Source organism: Aquarana catesbeiana, linkage group LG10 (genome assembly GCF_042186555.1).
Source record: "Aquarana catesbeiana isolate 2022-GZ linkage group LG10, ASM4218655v1, whole genome shotgun sequence".
Taxonomy (NCBI): domain Eukaryota; kingdom Metazoa; phylum Chordata; class Amphibia; order Anura; family Ranidae; genus Aquarana; species Aquarana catesbeiana.
In genome coordinates this window covers 23,817,804-23,833,936 of record NC_133333.1, presented here as the reverse complement: position 1 = coordinate 23,833,936, position 16,133 = coordinate 23,817,804, and the positions used below count along the sequence as shown (strand labels likewise).

The 16,133-nt window shown below is 43.9% G+C and overlaps 1 protein-coding gene across 1 annotated transcript in view; it reads right to left on the bottom strand.

The window, feature by feature from the left end:
• The window catches only part of LOC141110460 (sialoadhesin-like), a 72,968-nt gene that overhangs the window by 16,104 nt on the left and 40,731 nt on the right, over positions 1-16,133 (bottom strand). The window contains exons 14-18 of the mRNA XM_073601814.1: positions 15,193-15,468; positions 13,364-13,639; positions 11,546-11,821; positions 6,756-6,852; positions 3,712-3,781 (exon numbers count right to left, since the gene is read on the bottom strand). Coding sequence (XP_073457915.1) covers positions 3,712-3,781; positions 6,756-6,852; positions 11,546-11,821; positions 13,364-13,639; positions 15,193-15,468 — 995 coding nt within the window. The remainder of the gene's footprint in view (positions 1-3,711; positions 3,782-6,755; positions 6,853-11,545; positions 11,822-13,363; positions 13,640-15,192; positions 15,469-16,133) is intronic.

Below are 16,133 nucleotides of genomic sequence, written 5' to 3'. Positions count from 1 at the left end.
TCACCGGCTGCATTCTCAGGTTCCCTGTTGAGACAGGAGAGCCAGAGAAAAACACGGAAGACGGTGGGGGGGGGGGGGCATTCCCTCCCACGGCTTGTAAAGGCAGTCTAGAGGCTAATTAGCCGCTAGGATTGCTTTTACATGAAAGCCGACCGCTGGCTGAAAAGAATGATACCAAGATGATACCTAAACCTGCAGGCATCATTCTGGTATAACCACTCAAAGTTGTGAATGGCGTACCTGAAGACAAAAAAATGGTTAACAATAAAGCACAGTAAACAGTAAAGTATAAATAATTACATACCTAAAAAACAAACATGATAAAACATAATAACAATAACAATAAAACACTGCAGAATAGAATACAGTAAAAAAAGAGCAGAACAATAGAGAGAGAGAATAGAGAGAAAGAACAATAAAACGACAACTATTTTTTTTTATTTTATATATATATATTTTTTTTTTACACTTTTTTTGTAACTAACTTTTATAACGGTAACCGGTTCCAGGTTCGGGTCTCTCAAAATGCGATGGCATCTTGGGAGACCCTGTGAAAGTGTGCCTAGTCTGTGCAATGCTGTACCCTACGCTAATACTCAACTAGTGAATGGTAGCGTTCAAAACATTCACCAATGCAAAGACCAGGATTGTCAGGACAGGAGGGACAATAATAGCGGGTGTCACGCCTATATTCGCGCTTGCTGCAGACACAACATCTTTTTGGGGGGGTTCGTTGGGTAGGGGTACTCGGGAGGACATAAAGAAAATGCCTCTCATGCAGCCGACTGCATTTGGTTGGGGATGTGAATGGGGGAAGTACGGGCGCTGCAGAAGTGGTGGGTTCCCAATTAGGATTGGCGAATGCAGCAGGAAGGGCACTATGGGCACGACGGGCCTGTGTTTGTCTTTTTGGTGGCAGCGGGACACTACTTGTGCTTGCCACCTCACCAGCTTGAACTGCACTTATGGGACTCGCCACGTCACCAAGTGTTACTGCAGCGCTGGTTTGACTACGACCGGGGTGTACTAGGCCGCTGGTGCTTGCCAGTTCAATAAAAAGCTTCCAAAAAAACTGTTAGCGATCGCAGGGATCAGGTCTGACTCTGCGAACGCTGCAGTTATGCGTTTAGTGTTTTGTAAGTGTCAGTGATCGATCGATACTGCACTTGGGTGGGCTGGACTGGGCCGGGCGGAGGGGCAAAACGCAGGTGCTAGCAGGTATCTGGGCTGATCCCGCTAACACTGCGTTTTTGGGAACCCTAAACTGCTGGGGACGCTAGTATAGATCTGATCGGATCAGATATTGATCCGTTCAGATACTATACCACTAAAGGAGGCGTATGCTGCGTGCGTGGGTGTTAGTGGTACTGGCGCTAACCTGACGCTGCCTGGGGCCGGTGCTTGCTAGTTCACCAAAATGCTACCAAAAAAACTGTTAGCGATCGCAGGGATCAGGCCTGACTCTGCGAACGCTGCAGTTATGCGTTTAGTGCCTTGTAAGTGACAGTGATCGATCGATACTGCACTTGGGTGGGCTGGGCTGGGCCGGGCGGAGGGGCACAACGCAGGTGCTAGCAGGTATCTGGGCTGATCCCGCTAACACTGCGTTTTTGGGAACCCTAAACTGCTGGGGACGCTAGTATAGATCTGATCGGATCAGATATTGATCTGATCAGATACTATACCACTAAGGGAGGTGTATGGTACGTGCGTGGGTGTTAGCGCTACTGGCGCTAACCTGACGCTGCCTGGTGCTTGCTTGCCAGTTCACCAAAATGCTACCAAAAAAACTGTTAGCGATCGCAGGGATCAGGCCTGACTCTACGAACGCTGCAGTTATGCGTTTAGTGTTTTGTAAGTGACAGTGATCGATCGATACTGCACTTGGGTGGGCTGGGCGGAGGGGCAAAACGCAGGTGCTAGCGGGTATCTGGGCTGATCCCGCTAACACTGTGTTTTTGGGAACCCTAAACTGCTGGGGACGCTAGTATAGATCTGATCGGATCAGATATTGATCCGTTCAGATACTATACCACTAAGGGAGGCGCATGCTGCGTGCGTGGGTGTTAGCGGTACTGGCGCTAATCTGACGCTGCCTGGGGCGACGCATATCACCGCCGGGCGATCAGGGGGCTAAACCTTTATTCGGTAATAAACGGCGGGTGCCCTGACACTATAAAAAATAAACAAACTAACCAGCGTCACCCGTAACGGTTATACGGTGATCAGTGGTGAAAGGGTTAACTAGGGGGCAATCAAGGGGTTAAAACATTTATTAGGTAGTATATGGGGGTCCCTGTCACTATAAAACGCTGACGGCGAACCTAAATATTTACCTCACTAACTAGCGTCACCAGTGACACTAATACAGCGATCAGAAAAATGATCGCTTAGCGACACTGGCGATGGGGGGTGATCAAGGGGTTAAAACTTTATTAGGGGGGGTTAGGGGGGTATCCTAGACCTAAAGGGGGGTAATATTCACTGTCCCAACACTGTAACTGTCACAAACTGACACTATGCAGTAATCAGAAAAAAAAAAAAAAAAACCTGCTGGTGTCAGTTTGTGACAGGGGGGGGGGGGTGATTGGGGGGGGATCGGGGGGCGATCGGGGGGGGGGATCGGGGTGTTTTGTATGCCTGGCATGTTCTACTGTGTGTGTGTGTGTTGTGCACTCACATTGATGTCTTCTCCCCTCGGCGCTGGAACGGAATACCGAGCCGAGGGGAGATGACATCATTTCCTTTGCTGCTGTTTAGCATACAGCAGCAAAGGAGTGTTCCCATTGGCCGGCGGCGATCGCGAGGGGGGGGCCACGAACGGATGGCCTCCCCCTCATCTCGGATCGCCGGGGAACAGAACGGGACCGCTTCGGGCACCGGGGGGGGGTCCGATCGGACCCCCCACCCGCGAGAGGCAAATCACGTACATGTACGTGATTTTGCCTGCCCGTGCCGCCTTGCCGACGTAAATCGGCGTTAGGCGGTCCTTAAGTGGTTAATAGTTGGTTTTATGCCTAGGCGCCTTAGCAGTCAAATACAGTGGCAGCTGGTGCTCAATATTTTGGGAGGGTCAAGCAAACAAACCTGCCCTCCTCACTGGCACTACCGCCCCCCCTTGCGGGAGATGGGCGGGAAGGCGGCGATCAGTGGCCTTACCTTAGGAGGCCGATGACGAGGTGGGGCTGGATCCAGGGTAGGGCTCCTGGAATTTTAAAGAGGCTGTCGCTGCCCATCTGCCCCCCCCCCACCTGTTGCTCCTCCTCGCTCCAGCTTGCCGAGGTAAAAGCTGGGGCTGTTGCTTCTCCTCCAGGCTGAACAGGAAGTGGGTCCCGAGACCTGATTGGCCAGGGAGTCCTAAGACTCCCTGGCCAATCAGGTCTCAGGACCCGCTTCCTGATTGGCCAGGAGGAGAAGCAGGGGGAATATTAGAATATTATTTTTGCTAATGTCAAACTAATGGGGGGGGGCTGAGGGCACAGTGCTCTGCACCCCGAGCCCACCCTTTTTTGAAGCCAATTAGAGCCTCAGCCTCTAATCATGTGCTTCAAAAAAAAACAAAACCCATTGAAATCCATGCGTCCGGTGCCCTGCATGTAGATTAGAGGCTGGGCATATGGATTAGAAGGGCGGCGCCCATGCGCCCCTAATGGAGCGGCCATAACTGGTCAAATATATAATACTAGTACAGCAGGTAGTGCTTTTTGTTACCTTCTTCAAAACAAAAGATGAAGACTCGCCTTTGTCATCAACCGTTCTTCTACAAAGTGCATTCCTGATGCTGGGTAAAAAAAAAAAAAAAAAAGAAATTCCAACTAAAAAATTATGAAAATACATAATCAATGTGCTTTTAACATGTGATATTCTATTTTTAGTTTATTCAAGCTTATGCAGAAACATTGGCTTAGGGTTGTGCTTTTCCTGGTTCCTCCTTTTTCCTGAATCAAGATGCTACAGTAATTAAATTTTCACAGCTCAAACCTTTCCATTTTTATTGCACACCTCATTTTATACCAAGTGACATCCTCACTGGGTCACTGTGTCCTTCTTTCAAGCGCACTGTGGTGCCATTCATTCTTAATGGCACCCAAAAGCACCTTGCTAATGCTCATACATTGTAGTGCATTCAAAAATGCATGATAACAGCATTTTTTTTTTTAAATGCATGATAGACATGTGCAATTTGTTTTGTTCCAAATTCGTTTTTTAACAAATTTCAACAAATTCGTTAATACGGAATCATCCAAATTAACGAAAACCCGTTTAACTAATTTTTCCAAATATTCGTAAATTCAAAAATTTGTAAATTCATAAATTCGGAATTCGAAAATCCAAAAACTAGAAAATTCTAAAATCTGAAATAACTAACTATTAAATTACAGGTATTGGAATTTTTCTTTCAAATTTGGCTGCTAGTGAACGCAACGAATAGGAATTTATCCAAAGTTGCGAATTATCCAAAATAACAAATGCTGTTTCTACACGAATGGAACGTAACAAATTAATAATAATAAATAATAATAGTAATATTAAATACTTTTTATTATTATTATTTTTTATTAATTTGTTCCGTTCCATTCGTTTGGATGCGGCATTCGTTTATTTCGGATAATTTGTAAGTTCGGATAAATTCGTATTCATTACGTTCACTAACAGCGAGATTTGAAAGGAAATTCCAATACCTATAATTTAATAGTTAGATATTTTTAGTTAGTTAGTTATTATTTATAATTTCTGTTCTTTCAAATTATCTGATTTTTTTTTTCGAATTTACAAATTCTCGAATTTTCGCATTTACATATTTTTGAATTTACGAATTTACGAATTTTTGAATTCACGAAATTAGGAGTTTTCTAATTTATGAATTTACGAATTTTTGCATTTACGAATTGCGATCATAACGAATGACCCAGTCTAAAGGAAGTTCTTTGTGGGAGAAAATGCCATATATTTGGATGAGATCTTGAATGCTGCCTGTGCCACCATAGAGGTGACCTCTCTTTCTGTTCTGTCTGAAATGCCTCACATGGGCAGGAAGTGAGGGTAAATTTTACCTATGGGGATACAAGGATACAGGCAGCAATAAAGCCTATCTAGACCTTCCTAGCCCAGCTAGAAAATTTTGCTTTTGATGCTGTCTGTGTCCCGACAATGGAATTTTCCCTCATTTCCTGTTGTGTATAATACCCATTAAATGTATAGAAAGTGGGGGGAGTGTCTTTCACCTCCTGTTGTGTCTTATGCTCAATTAACAGGAGGGGAAGTGGAGGGAATTTTCATTCAATACCCATAAATTATATAGGAAGAGGGATACTCCCTTTCTCTTTCTGGTGTATCTGCTGCCTATTAAATAAAGAGGAAGTGGGGCGATTTTCCTTCTCTTCCTGTTGTGCCTGAGTGATACACATCAAATAGACCTGGGAATGAGGGGGATTTTCCTTCACTTCCTGTTGTGCCTGATACCCATCAAATAGACAGGAAGTGGAGGGCTTTTCCTTCACTTCCTGTTACCCATCAAATAGACAGGAAGTGGGGGGGTTTCCTTCACTTCCAGTTGTGCCTGATACCCATCAAATAGACAGGAAGTGGTGGGATTTTCCTTCACTTCCAGTTGTGCCTGGTACCCATCAAATAGACAGGAAGTGGGGGGGTTCCCTCACTTCCTGTTGTGCCTGATACCCATCAAAATAGACAGGAAGTGGTGGGATTTTGCTTCACTTCCTGTTGTGCCTGATACCCATCAAATAGTTCGGGAGTGAGGGGGATTTTCCTTCACTTCCTGTTGTGTCTGACACCCATCAAATAGTCAGGCAGTGGGAGGAATTTTCCTGCACTTCCTATTGTGCTTGATACCCCCCCCCCATATAGAGAGGAAGTGGGAGGATTTTCATTTACTTCCCATTTTGCCCCCTTAAAAAAAAAAGCAAGCCTGATATTTTTCACTTCTGGTTGTGTGTGATGCCCCTCAAATAGACAGGAAGTGGAAAGATTTCACCTTACTTCCTGTTCTGTCTGAGCTCTATCCATTAGACAAAAAGTAAGGAGTTTTCCCATAGAACTTTAGTAGGTGAACTCTGACAAACGTTAACTGATATTAAAGTTGTTTTAAAAAATACAAATAAATAACAAACATGTTATACTTATCTGCTCTGTGCAGTAGTTTTGCACAGAGCAGCTCTGATCCTCCTCTTCTCCGGTCCCCTGCCGGCACTCCTGGCCCCTCCCTCCTGCCCCCACACCAAGCCAGTGTTTTGTGTGTCCATTCAGACACGGAGCCGCGGCCCCACACATTCTCTCTTCTCATTGGCTCACTGATTTTGATTGACAGCAAGGGGAGATAATGGCGCCCGCTGCTGTCTCAGCCAATCAGGAGGGAGAGTACTGGACAGCCGAGGCTCTCATGCAAGATCGCTGGATCGAGATGGGGCTCAGGTAAGTTTTAGGGGGGCTGAGGGGGGCTGCTGCACACAGAAGGTTTTTTTTTTTTAATGTATAGAATGCATTAAGATAAAAAAAAACTTCTGCCTTTAGAACAACTTTAAGTCCAGACTTATGCTTTTATCAAATAGCACCCCCTTTTTAATGACCTAAAGTCCCCAGGAGGCAGCTAACTTTTTCCCTTTCTAGCCAATCAGGAAATAGTAGGTAAATGGGCTTGGGCATATTTTATATATATCCTCTGGTGCGCTGATCATTTTCATGCACTGAGCTTTGGATAGTCTGATTGTGTCATGTGGGTTCCTCTCACAGCTTACCGTACTCTGAATCGAACAATCAGAATGATGAGCATTAATAGGCTGATGAAGGAAAGGGTCCCCATAGATGCGAACTTTACTATAGGAGCCGGACTGTCTGCAAGACAAAAAGGTCTGCTTATTACTGAGTCTTCCACTCCTTTAAAAAAAAAAAACACTTATTAAAAGCAAAACATTAAGAGAATTAAAAATATATATTTTTTATGTAACCCGGCTTTTGGCCTCTTTATGTGGCCTCTTTTGATGTTACTGGGCCTCACTGATACCTCCTGGCAAACCTGAATTCCCCTAATCCTGCAAACAATGAATTCCTACACAGTGCTGAAATCCATTCTCATTGGATTTGGAGCTCTCAGGATTTCCAGGAGGGTTTGAATGGCTCACAAGGCTTTAAAGACCTCTGGGAACTCAGCAGAGATATGGCTCCTGGCACCAGAGTCACCTACTACAAATGCATCCTCAATATGTTCCACTAGAGGGCAAATAGTAGAGCTGTTCACTGTGCTCTTCGCTCTCTGATGCTATTTTCCCTTTCAGCTATCCTTGTTTTTTTTTTACGCTGGCCATCCTATTTGTCCTCAAACCATGAGTCCGTCACCATTTATACAAAAGACCCTCAAATTCAAAGGTGGGAGACCATCACGATGGTAAGTTTCAGGAAAAGAGTGTCTCTCTTTGCGGATTGCTTTGAATTTTTTTCAGCCCCGTATGCTTATGCTCTCTAAGTTCAAGAGCCACGGAAGGTGGACGTTCTTTGGAGGAACATAGCCCTAGAGGCCGCTCCCATTCAGGGGGCAAGTTCCAAGGATGATGTCTTATTGATTCTTCCTAGAGCAACCAAAAGTCCTGCAATGCCTGTGTCGCAATATCTATGCCCAGTAGGCTGGTGAGTAAAGACTGCCTGGAGGAGTTCGCAGTTGACATGGGTAACACTCAAATATCATTGTTATTGAAGAGGGTGGCGTGAGATTTTATGCTGTACTTATTTCAATTATCTCGGGCCAGGCAGACCCCTCCTAGTTGCCTGTCACTAGAAGAGCATCCTGGCACGTCGGCAGGTGGCGTTGTCCCACTTAGTTCCGCTACTCTGTCGAGTGGACAGCCTGCGGACAGTAGTAGCTCCTCTTCATCAGAGGAAGGCCTGGAACTGCTTGGCTTCAGGTTTCCCTCCATTGAACTATGTGTCCAGACAGTCAATAAGCCAATTGTATGGGTAAAGTCATAATCACCCTTTCTTCAGAACGGCAAAGTTTGGAGAGAAAATCTCCTTTATTTGTCCATACAGGTTTTATCCTCGTTAGAGATTGGATAGCATCACTTTAATCCCTGCCTACAGTAGATACGATGTTTGAAACTTTGGGCTGCGTTTGTTTTCTCAGGCAAGTTCGGTGTAAGATACCTTATAACAGGAAATCTCTGTGTTTGTAGGAAACGCAACACAGCCATACCAGGAGTAACAGGAAGTCCGTCCTGCTCCCGCAAGATGGGAAGCAAAGGGATAGGGAATGTTCCTCCTCTCAGCAGGTTCCATTATTCTAGGCAGATAGGCTGCTATAATACATAATAATCAGACCTAGGGTGGTTTTCGTCCTGATTCCAGTCACAAAAAGAATATACAGGCTTCAATTCAACCCTGTATGTAGTTTGCAAGGGATGGTGGCTAGTGTCCGGTTGTAGGTCTGAAGACGTTAAACTTTTTTATCCCCTTAGAGATCTTCAAAATGGAGTCCATTACACCAGCGCAGCCGGATGGTATAATGCACGGGGATGGTGGGAATTCCTCATATTGGGAACAGCAGGTGTACAGACCCAGGAACTCAGCACAAGTATGATGGGAACCCCTCAAAATGGGCAGAGCAAGTGTACACACCCAGGAACTGGGCACAGGGATGGTGGGAACCCCTCATAATGGGCACAACAGGGGTACAGACCCGACAACTCAGCAGGGGGATGGAGGGAACCCCTCATAATGGGCACAGCAGGGGTACAGACCCAGGAACTCAGCACGTGGATGGTAACAACCCCTCATAATGGGGATAGCATGAAGGGGGTAAAATCTTCCAGAGGTCAAGTGGTTAAAATTCTGCACATTCTCAAGGCAATATGTTACAATGTAAACCTATAGATTTATGCAAAGAAAGTGCTATAGTGCATGAACAACAAATGTGCTGCATTTGCAATAAAGTGAATCCAATATATTATGATGTGAACCTATAGATTATACAACAAAAAGTGCTATAGTGCATAAACGATAATTGTGCTACATTTACAATAAAGTGAATCCAGTGAATCAAATGAAATGTCCTCAAATATTTTGAAGAAAACACCCAAAGTTCTTCTTAGTAATCCAATCACCACTTAATAAAGTGCGCATGCATTCTTATTCGTGCTTCACCCGAAGTGGTATATCTAAGCGCTCACCAGATAGTAGTGGCATCAAAGTGAACCTCAGGCATGAAAAACCATGTATCTTCAAAAAAGGTGTCTTTGCCAGATCCTGGCAGAAAGACTTTAATCACCAGTCAGCAGAAATTGTGTATGACTTCTATCTCTGAGTCACGGTGCTTCAATGCCTCAGCTAAAACTGCAAAAAGTGGCTCCCCATAAAAGCCACAAAAACTTGGATAGTGTAAAAACGTCCTTATTCCAACAAAGCTAAAAACTCCCAATAAAATGTGCAGGTACAGGATGAAAAAACAGCAAACTAAGCTGCAGTTGAGAAGGGAAGCAGAGACTGAGCGATACCTTATGTTCTATGGGTATTAGTTGACACCTCGGCAAGCGTTCCAGCTGATCCAGGAACGGAGGACTCGTAACAGTGTGTCGAGCCTCCCTTTCAATACATTTCACAATGTGCGCGTGTCTTCAGGAATTAGGCTCGGCGACATTTTACTGGAGCCCGTATAGTATTGCCTGTGATGTAATTGGTCAAAAAAAAACAGCTGACTAAAGAAAAAAAAAAACATCTTGTCTGCAAAGCCACAAACAAAAAATCCTGCAGAGACACAACTCCGCCAGCCTTCTCAGCTGCAACTTTACAAACGTCACATGTTCCATAACCTGATATTAATAAATCAATAAAAAAAATCAATAAAAACACAGAAGTGTGCATGGTTCTCTAGTATAGAACAACCTTTGTTTGATATAGTGGGGATATACTACTGACTTCCCATTGGAGGGGGAATAAAAATTAATAAAAAATCATAAACAAAATAATAACTAACAATAAACCCACACAGAAGTCTTTGTTTTATAAAATAATTTTATATAAATGTAATGTTGGGTGCTAACTTTATCATATACCGTATATACTCGAGTATAAGTCGTTCCGAGTATAAGTCGAGGCCCTAATTTACCACAAAAAAAATGGGAAAAACTTATTGACCCGAGTATAAGACGAGGGTGAGAAATGCACAGCTACTGTAAGTGGAAAAGAGGGTCAACAATGGCCATTTGCAGCATCACTGTGCCCATTTGCAGCCATAGGTCCCCTGAACTTCAAACTCGGTAGTTAAGGGTTTATAGATGCCCCCTAGCTGCAGCCAAAATTTGGGGTCTCTGAACCCAAAGGGTCCGAAATGACATTGCTGCAAATGGACACAGTTGCCTGAATTTGGGGCCCTGTATCTTGGGGCCACTTAGTGCTAAGAACCCCAAATTTGGTGTGCAAACACAGTGGAACTAGCACCATAAACTTTCCAAAGCTGGTGTTTCTAGCACCAAGTGGCCCCAAGATACAGGGCCCCAAAATTCAGTTCAGAAAATGTCAAGCACTTTTCTGCAGCAGAAAATGACATTTTCCGAACCATTTTTGGGGCCCCGTATCTCAGGGCCACTTGGAACCCCAGCTTTGGATATGTTGTGGTACCAGTTCCACTGGGTTTGCACACCAAATTTGGGGTTCCTAGCACCAAGTGGCTCTGAGATATGGGGCCCCAAAGTCGGTTCAGAAAATGTCAAGCACTTTTCTGCAGCAGAAAATGACATTTTCTGAACCGATTTTGGGGCCCCATATCTCGGGGCCACTTAGTGCTAGGAACTTCAGCTTTAGATATGTTGTAGTACCAGTTCCACTGGGTTTTCAAACCAAATTTGGGTATCCTAGCACCAAGTGGCCCTGAGATACGGGGCCCCAAAGTCGGTTCGGAAAATGACCTTTTTTGCTGCAGAAAAGTGCTTGACTCGAGTATAAGTCGAGGGGGGCACTTTCAGCACAAAAAAATGTGCTGAAAAGTTCGACTTATACTCGAGTATATACGGTATATATAATCTTGGGGATTTATTAAACAAAATAAAATAAGGTTATATATGTATGGTTTATATTTGTGTTTCCATAGTGTTTTTTAAGACATATGGATATTGGCATTGGATATGTGATTAGCAGCAACTTGCAGAGGTATGTGTGTGTATATACATATATAGTTTATGGTCCACTGGTGTGGAACATCAGGCTAGGAAAAATGTCTGTATACAAATATTCTTTTTTTATTGATTTTTTTAAATTGATTTATTAATATCAGGTTATGGAACATGTGACGTTTGTAAAGTCGCAGCTGAGAAGGCTGGCGGAGTTGTGTCTCTGCAGGATTTTTTGTTTGTGGCTTTGCAGACGAGATGTTTTTTTTCTTTAGTCAGCTGTTTTTCCTGACCAATTACATCACAGGCAATACTATATGGGCCGTGCCCATTAATTATTTATACAATCTCAAGGCACCCATTCCAAAATGAAAAAAACTAAACTAATAGTTTTACATATCGTAGCATCATCCACAAGTATATCCTATACTTACAATGAACATCCACCATAACCTCCGGTGACCTAGTACGTCCTACAGAATTTTCAGCTTCACAGGTATATTTCCCAGCATCTTCTGCCTTTATAGATTCACTAAATTTTTTTATATTCTTTCCGTTCTTGTACCATGTAATGTTGGTCACGTCTGGGTTGCTGCTGTTGACATCGCATCGAAAGATGACCTTGTCTCCTTCAACAAATATGATCTTTGCTTCTTCAGCAAATCTTGTTCTATTTAGCTCTAAGACTACCCTTGGGTACCTGGGAGCATCTAAGATAGGTAAAAAAATCTATTATTCAAAGGTAAAGAATATATAAACCCAATATTTCATATTCCTAATATGTGGCTGCTGTAACGTGTAACCCAGAAACCTGCATAGTGTGCCGCTCAGGCTCTCTGGACGGGGTGTAAGTTCTAAACGTCCGCGGCTGAGAGTGCTGGTTCGGGAGGGAGCTTGTCCTGGCTCCTGTAATGACTAGAGATAAAGAAAGGTCTCCCTGTAGCCTCTCATCCCTACCATCCTTGGGATGAGTGTGTGAGTGGCAACCTCAGCCTGGACTCCAACTAGGTCACTCCCCAAACGAGTTTCACTCAAAGGCCTGAACTCCTGATCCCAGAACTAGATCCGGGCCTATGACTCAGAAAGTATTACAGCAATGGCCACAGCAGGACAACCAGGCAGCCTATATTTAATAGGAGTCTTTGTATTTCTTACATGGCAGGTATTATCAGTAAAGGGTGTAGAAAGCAACATATCAGTGCTATGCATGAGCAGCCCCTCCATTTCTTAAAGTGTTTGTTCAGCTCGGGGCTTGAGCTTGGACTTGCAAAAACTCAACTTTGACACAGAACATATTGGCTTCCTGTGTGGACTGGAGGTACCAGTTTACAAACAGAAGGTTTGTATTGCACCCTAAAGTCCCACTGCAGGCACCATGCAAGCGATCCCCCCCCCTCCTCTAAAGCCCCCCTACTCGTAATTTTTTTTGTATACTTACCATTTTCCATCTCTTCTAGATCAGTGTTTCTTAACGTTTTCGTTTTTCAGTCAAGGCTCCCTTTTAAATTCTGCACAATCACAAGGCACCCTATTCTAAAATGTAAAACCTAAACTAATAGTTTTACATATCGTAGAATCATCCACACACGTAGGACAGTCAACATTATAGGTAATTTATTCTTCCAAAGCAAATACACTTTTGCACACTGGTAATGACTAGTGTTCCAGAGTTTCTCTTCTCCCTCAGCTTCTTTCCTTCACTCAGCTAATGTGACCCCAGGGCTGCCGGAGAGGGGCAGGGGAGGGCAAGGAAGGATGCTGTGCAAATGCCCGGTGTCCTCCTTATCACTGATGATGTCATTGGTTGTTAGGATGCCGGTGGCTAGAAGGTTGTAACGGTGTACAATGAAAACCTGTAGCTTTCTGGAACTAAAGGTCAGCCTCCATCCACCCACTGGCTTGTAGACATTTTTGGGCAATTTTTAGCTATTTTGTCAAGGCATCCCTGAAGAAATCTCAGGAGATTGTGGTTCAAAATGGCTGTTCTAGATGATCATATTCTTCTCCCTATTTTCTCAGTGGTGGGCACCCCTCAGAGGTGCAGCTTGTCGCGCTCGCTTCATGAATACACTACGAGCTGCTTTTTTTAACCTTTTATTTTGTTAACTAGGTGGTGGACTATATCATTAAAAAAGTGCTTTCAGATGGACTATAAGGCGCTTTCTCTGATAAAACATCTCCGTTTATATATTGTTTGATAATGACAGGTCTACTTTACTTGTTGGCTTATGGAAAGTAGATCTTATACTTACAATGAATGTCCACATTAACCTCCGGTGACCTAGTATGTCCTACAGAATTTTCAGCTTCACAGGTATATTTCCCAGCATCTTCTGCCTTTATAGAGTCACTAAATTTTTTTATATTCTTTCCGTTCTTGTACCATGTAATGTTGGTCACGTCTGGGTTGATGCTGTTGACATCGCATCGAAAGATGACCTTGTCTCCTTCAACAAATATGATCTTGTCTTTTTCAGCAAATCTTGTTCTATTTAGCTCTAGGACTACCCTTGGATACCTGGGAGCATCTAAAGATAGGTAAAAAAAATCTATTATTCAAAGGTAAAGAATATATCAACCCAATATTTCATATTTCTAATATGTGGCTGCTGTACCATGTAACCCAGAAGCCTGCATAGTGTGCCGCTCAGGCTCTCTGGAAGGGGTGTAAGTTGTGAACGTCCGCGGCTGGGAGTGCTGGTTCGGGAGGGAGATCGTCCCGGCTCCTGTAATGACTAGAGATAAAGAAAGGTCTCCCTGTAGCAGCTCATCCGTACCATCCCTGGGATGAGTGTGTGAGTGGCAACCTCAGCCTGGACTCCAACTATGTCACTCCCCAAACGAGTTTCGCTCAAAGGCCTGAAGTCCTGATCCCAGTACTAGATCCGGGCCTATGACTCAGAAAGTATTACAGCAATGGCCACAGCAGGACAACCAGGCAGCCTATATTTAATAGGAGTCTTTGTATTTCCTACATGGCAGGTGTTATCAGTAAAGGGTGTAGAAAGCAACACGTCAGTGCTATGCATGAGCAGCCCCTCTATTTCTTAAAGTGTTTGTTCAGCTCAGGGATTGAGCTTGGATTTGCAAAAACTCAACTTTGACACAGAACATATTGGCTTCCTGTGTGGACTGGAGGTACCAGTTTACAAACAGAAGGTTTGTATTGCACCCTAAAGTCCTACTGCAGGCACCATGCAAGCGATCCCCCCACCCCCTTCCCTCTAAAGCCCCCCTACTCATCATTTTTTTTTGTATACTTAATATTTTCCATCTCTTCTAGATCAGTGTTTCTCAACGTTTCCTTTTTTCAGTCAGGGCTCCCTTTTAAATTCTGCACAATCCCAAGGCACCCTATTCTAAAATGTAAAAACCTAAACTAATAGTTTTACATATCGTAGAATCATCCAGACACGTAGGACAGCCAACATTTGAAGTGATTTATTCTTCCAAAGCAAACACACTTTTGCACACTGGTACTGACTAGTGTTCCAGAGTTTCTCTTCTCCCTCATCTTCTTTCCTTCACTCAGCTAATGTGACCCCAGGGCTGCCGGAGAGGGGCAGGGGAGGGCAAGGAAGGATGCTGTGCAATTGCCCGGTGTCCTCTTAATCACTTATGATGTCATTGGTTGTTAGGATGTCGGTGGCTAGAAGGTTGTAAGGGTGTACAATGAAAACCTGCAGCTTTCTCTAAATAAAAGTCAGCCTTCATCCACCCACTGACTTGTAGACAATTTTGGGCAATTTTTAGCTATTTTGTCAAGGCATCCCTGAAGAAACCTCAGGAGATCTTGGTTGAAAATGGCTGTTCTAGATGATCATATTCTTCTCCCTATTTTCTCAGTGGTGGGCACCCCTCAGAGGTGCAGCTTGTCACGCTCGCTTCATGAATACACTATGAGCTGCTTTTTTTAATCTTTTATTTTGTTAACTAGGTGGTGGCCTGTATCATTTAAAAAAGTGCTTTCAGTTGGACTATAAGGCGCTTTCTCTGATATAACCATCTTCGTTTATATATTGTTTGCTAATGACAGTTCTACTTTACTTGCTGGCTTATGGAAAGTAGATCTTATACTTACAACGAATGTCCACATTAACCTCCGGTGACCTAGTACGTCCTACAGAATTTTCAGCTTCACAGGTATATTTCCCAGCATCTTCTGCCTTTACAGATTCACTAAATTTTTTTATATTCTTTCCGTTCTTGTACCATATAATGTTGGTCACGTCTGGGTTGCTGCTGTTGACATTGCATCGAAAGATGACCTTGTCCCCTTCAACAAATATGATCTTGTCTTTTTCAGGAAATGTTGTTCTATTTGGCACTAAGACTACCCTTGGGTACCTGGGAGCATCTAAGATAGGTAAAAAAAAATCTATTATTCAAAGGTAAAGAATATATAAACCCAATATTTCATATTCCTAATATGTGGCTGCTGTACCATGTAACCCAGAAACCTGCATAGTGTGCCGCTCAGGCTCTCTGGACTGGGTGTAAGTTCTAAACATCCGCGGCTGGGAGTGCTGGTTCGGGAGGGAGCTCGTCCCGGCTCCTGTAATGACTAGAGATAAAGAAACTTCTCCCTGTAGCCGCACATCCCTACCATCCCTGGGATGAGTGTGTGAGTGGCAACCGAAGCCTGGACTCATACCGGGTCACTCCCCAAACACGTTTGGCTCGAAGGCCTGAATTGCTGATCCCAGTACTAGATCCGGGCCTATGACCCAGAAAGTATTACAGCAATGGCCACAGCAGGACAACCAGGCAGCCTATATTTAGTAGGAGTCTTTGTATTTCTTACATGGCATGTATTATCAGAAAAGGGTGTAGAAAACAGCACATCAGTGCTATGCAACAGCAGCCCTTCCATTTCTTAAAGTGTTTGTTCAGCTTGGGGCTTGAGCTTGGACTTGCAAAAACTCAACATTGACACAGAACATATTGGCTTCCTGGGTGGACTGGAGATACCAGTTTAAAAACAGAAGGTTTGTATTGCACCCTAAAGTCCCACTGCAGGCA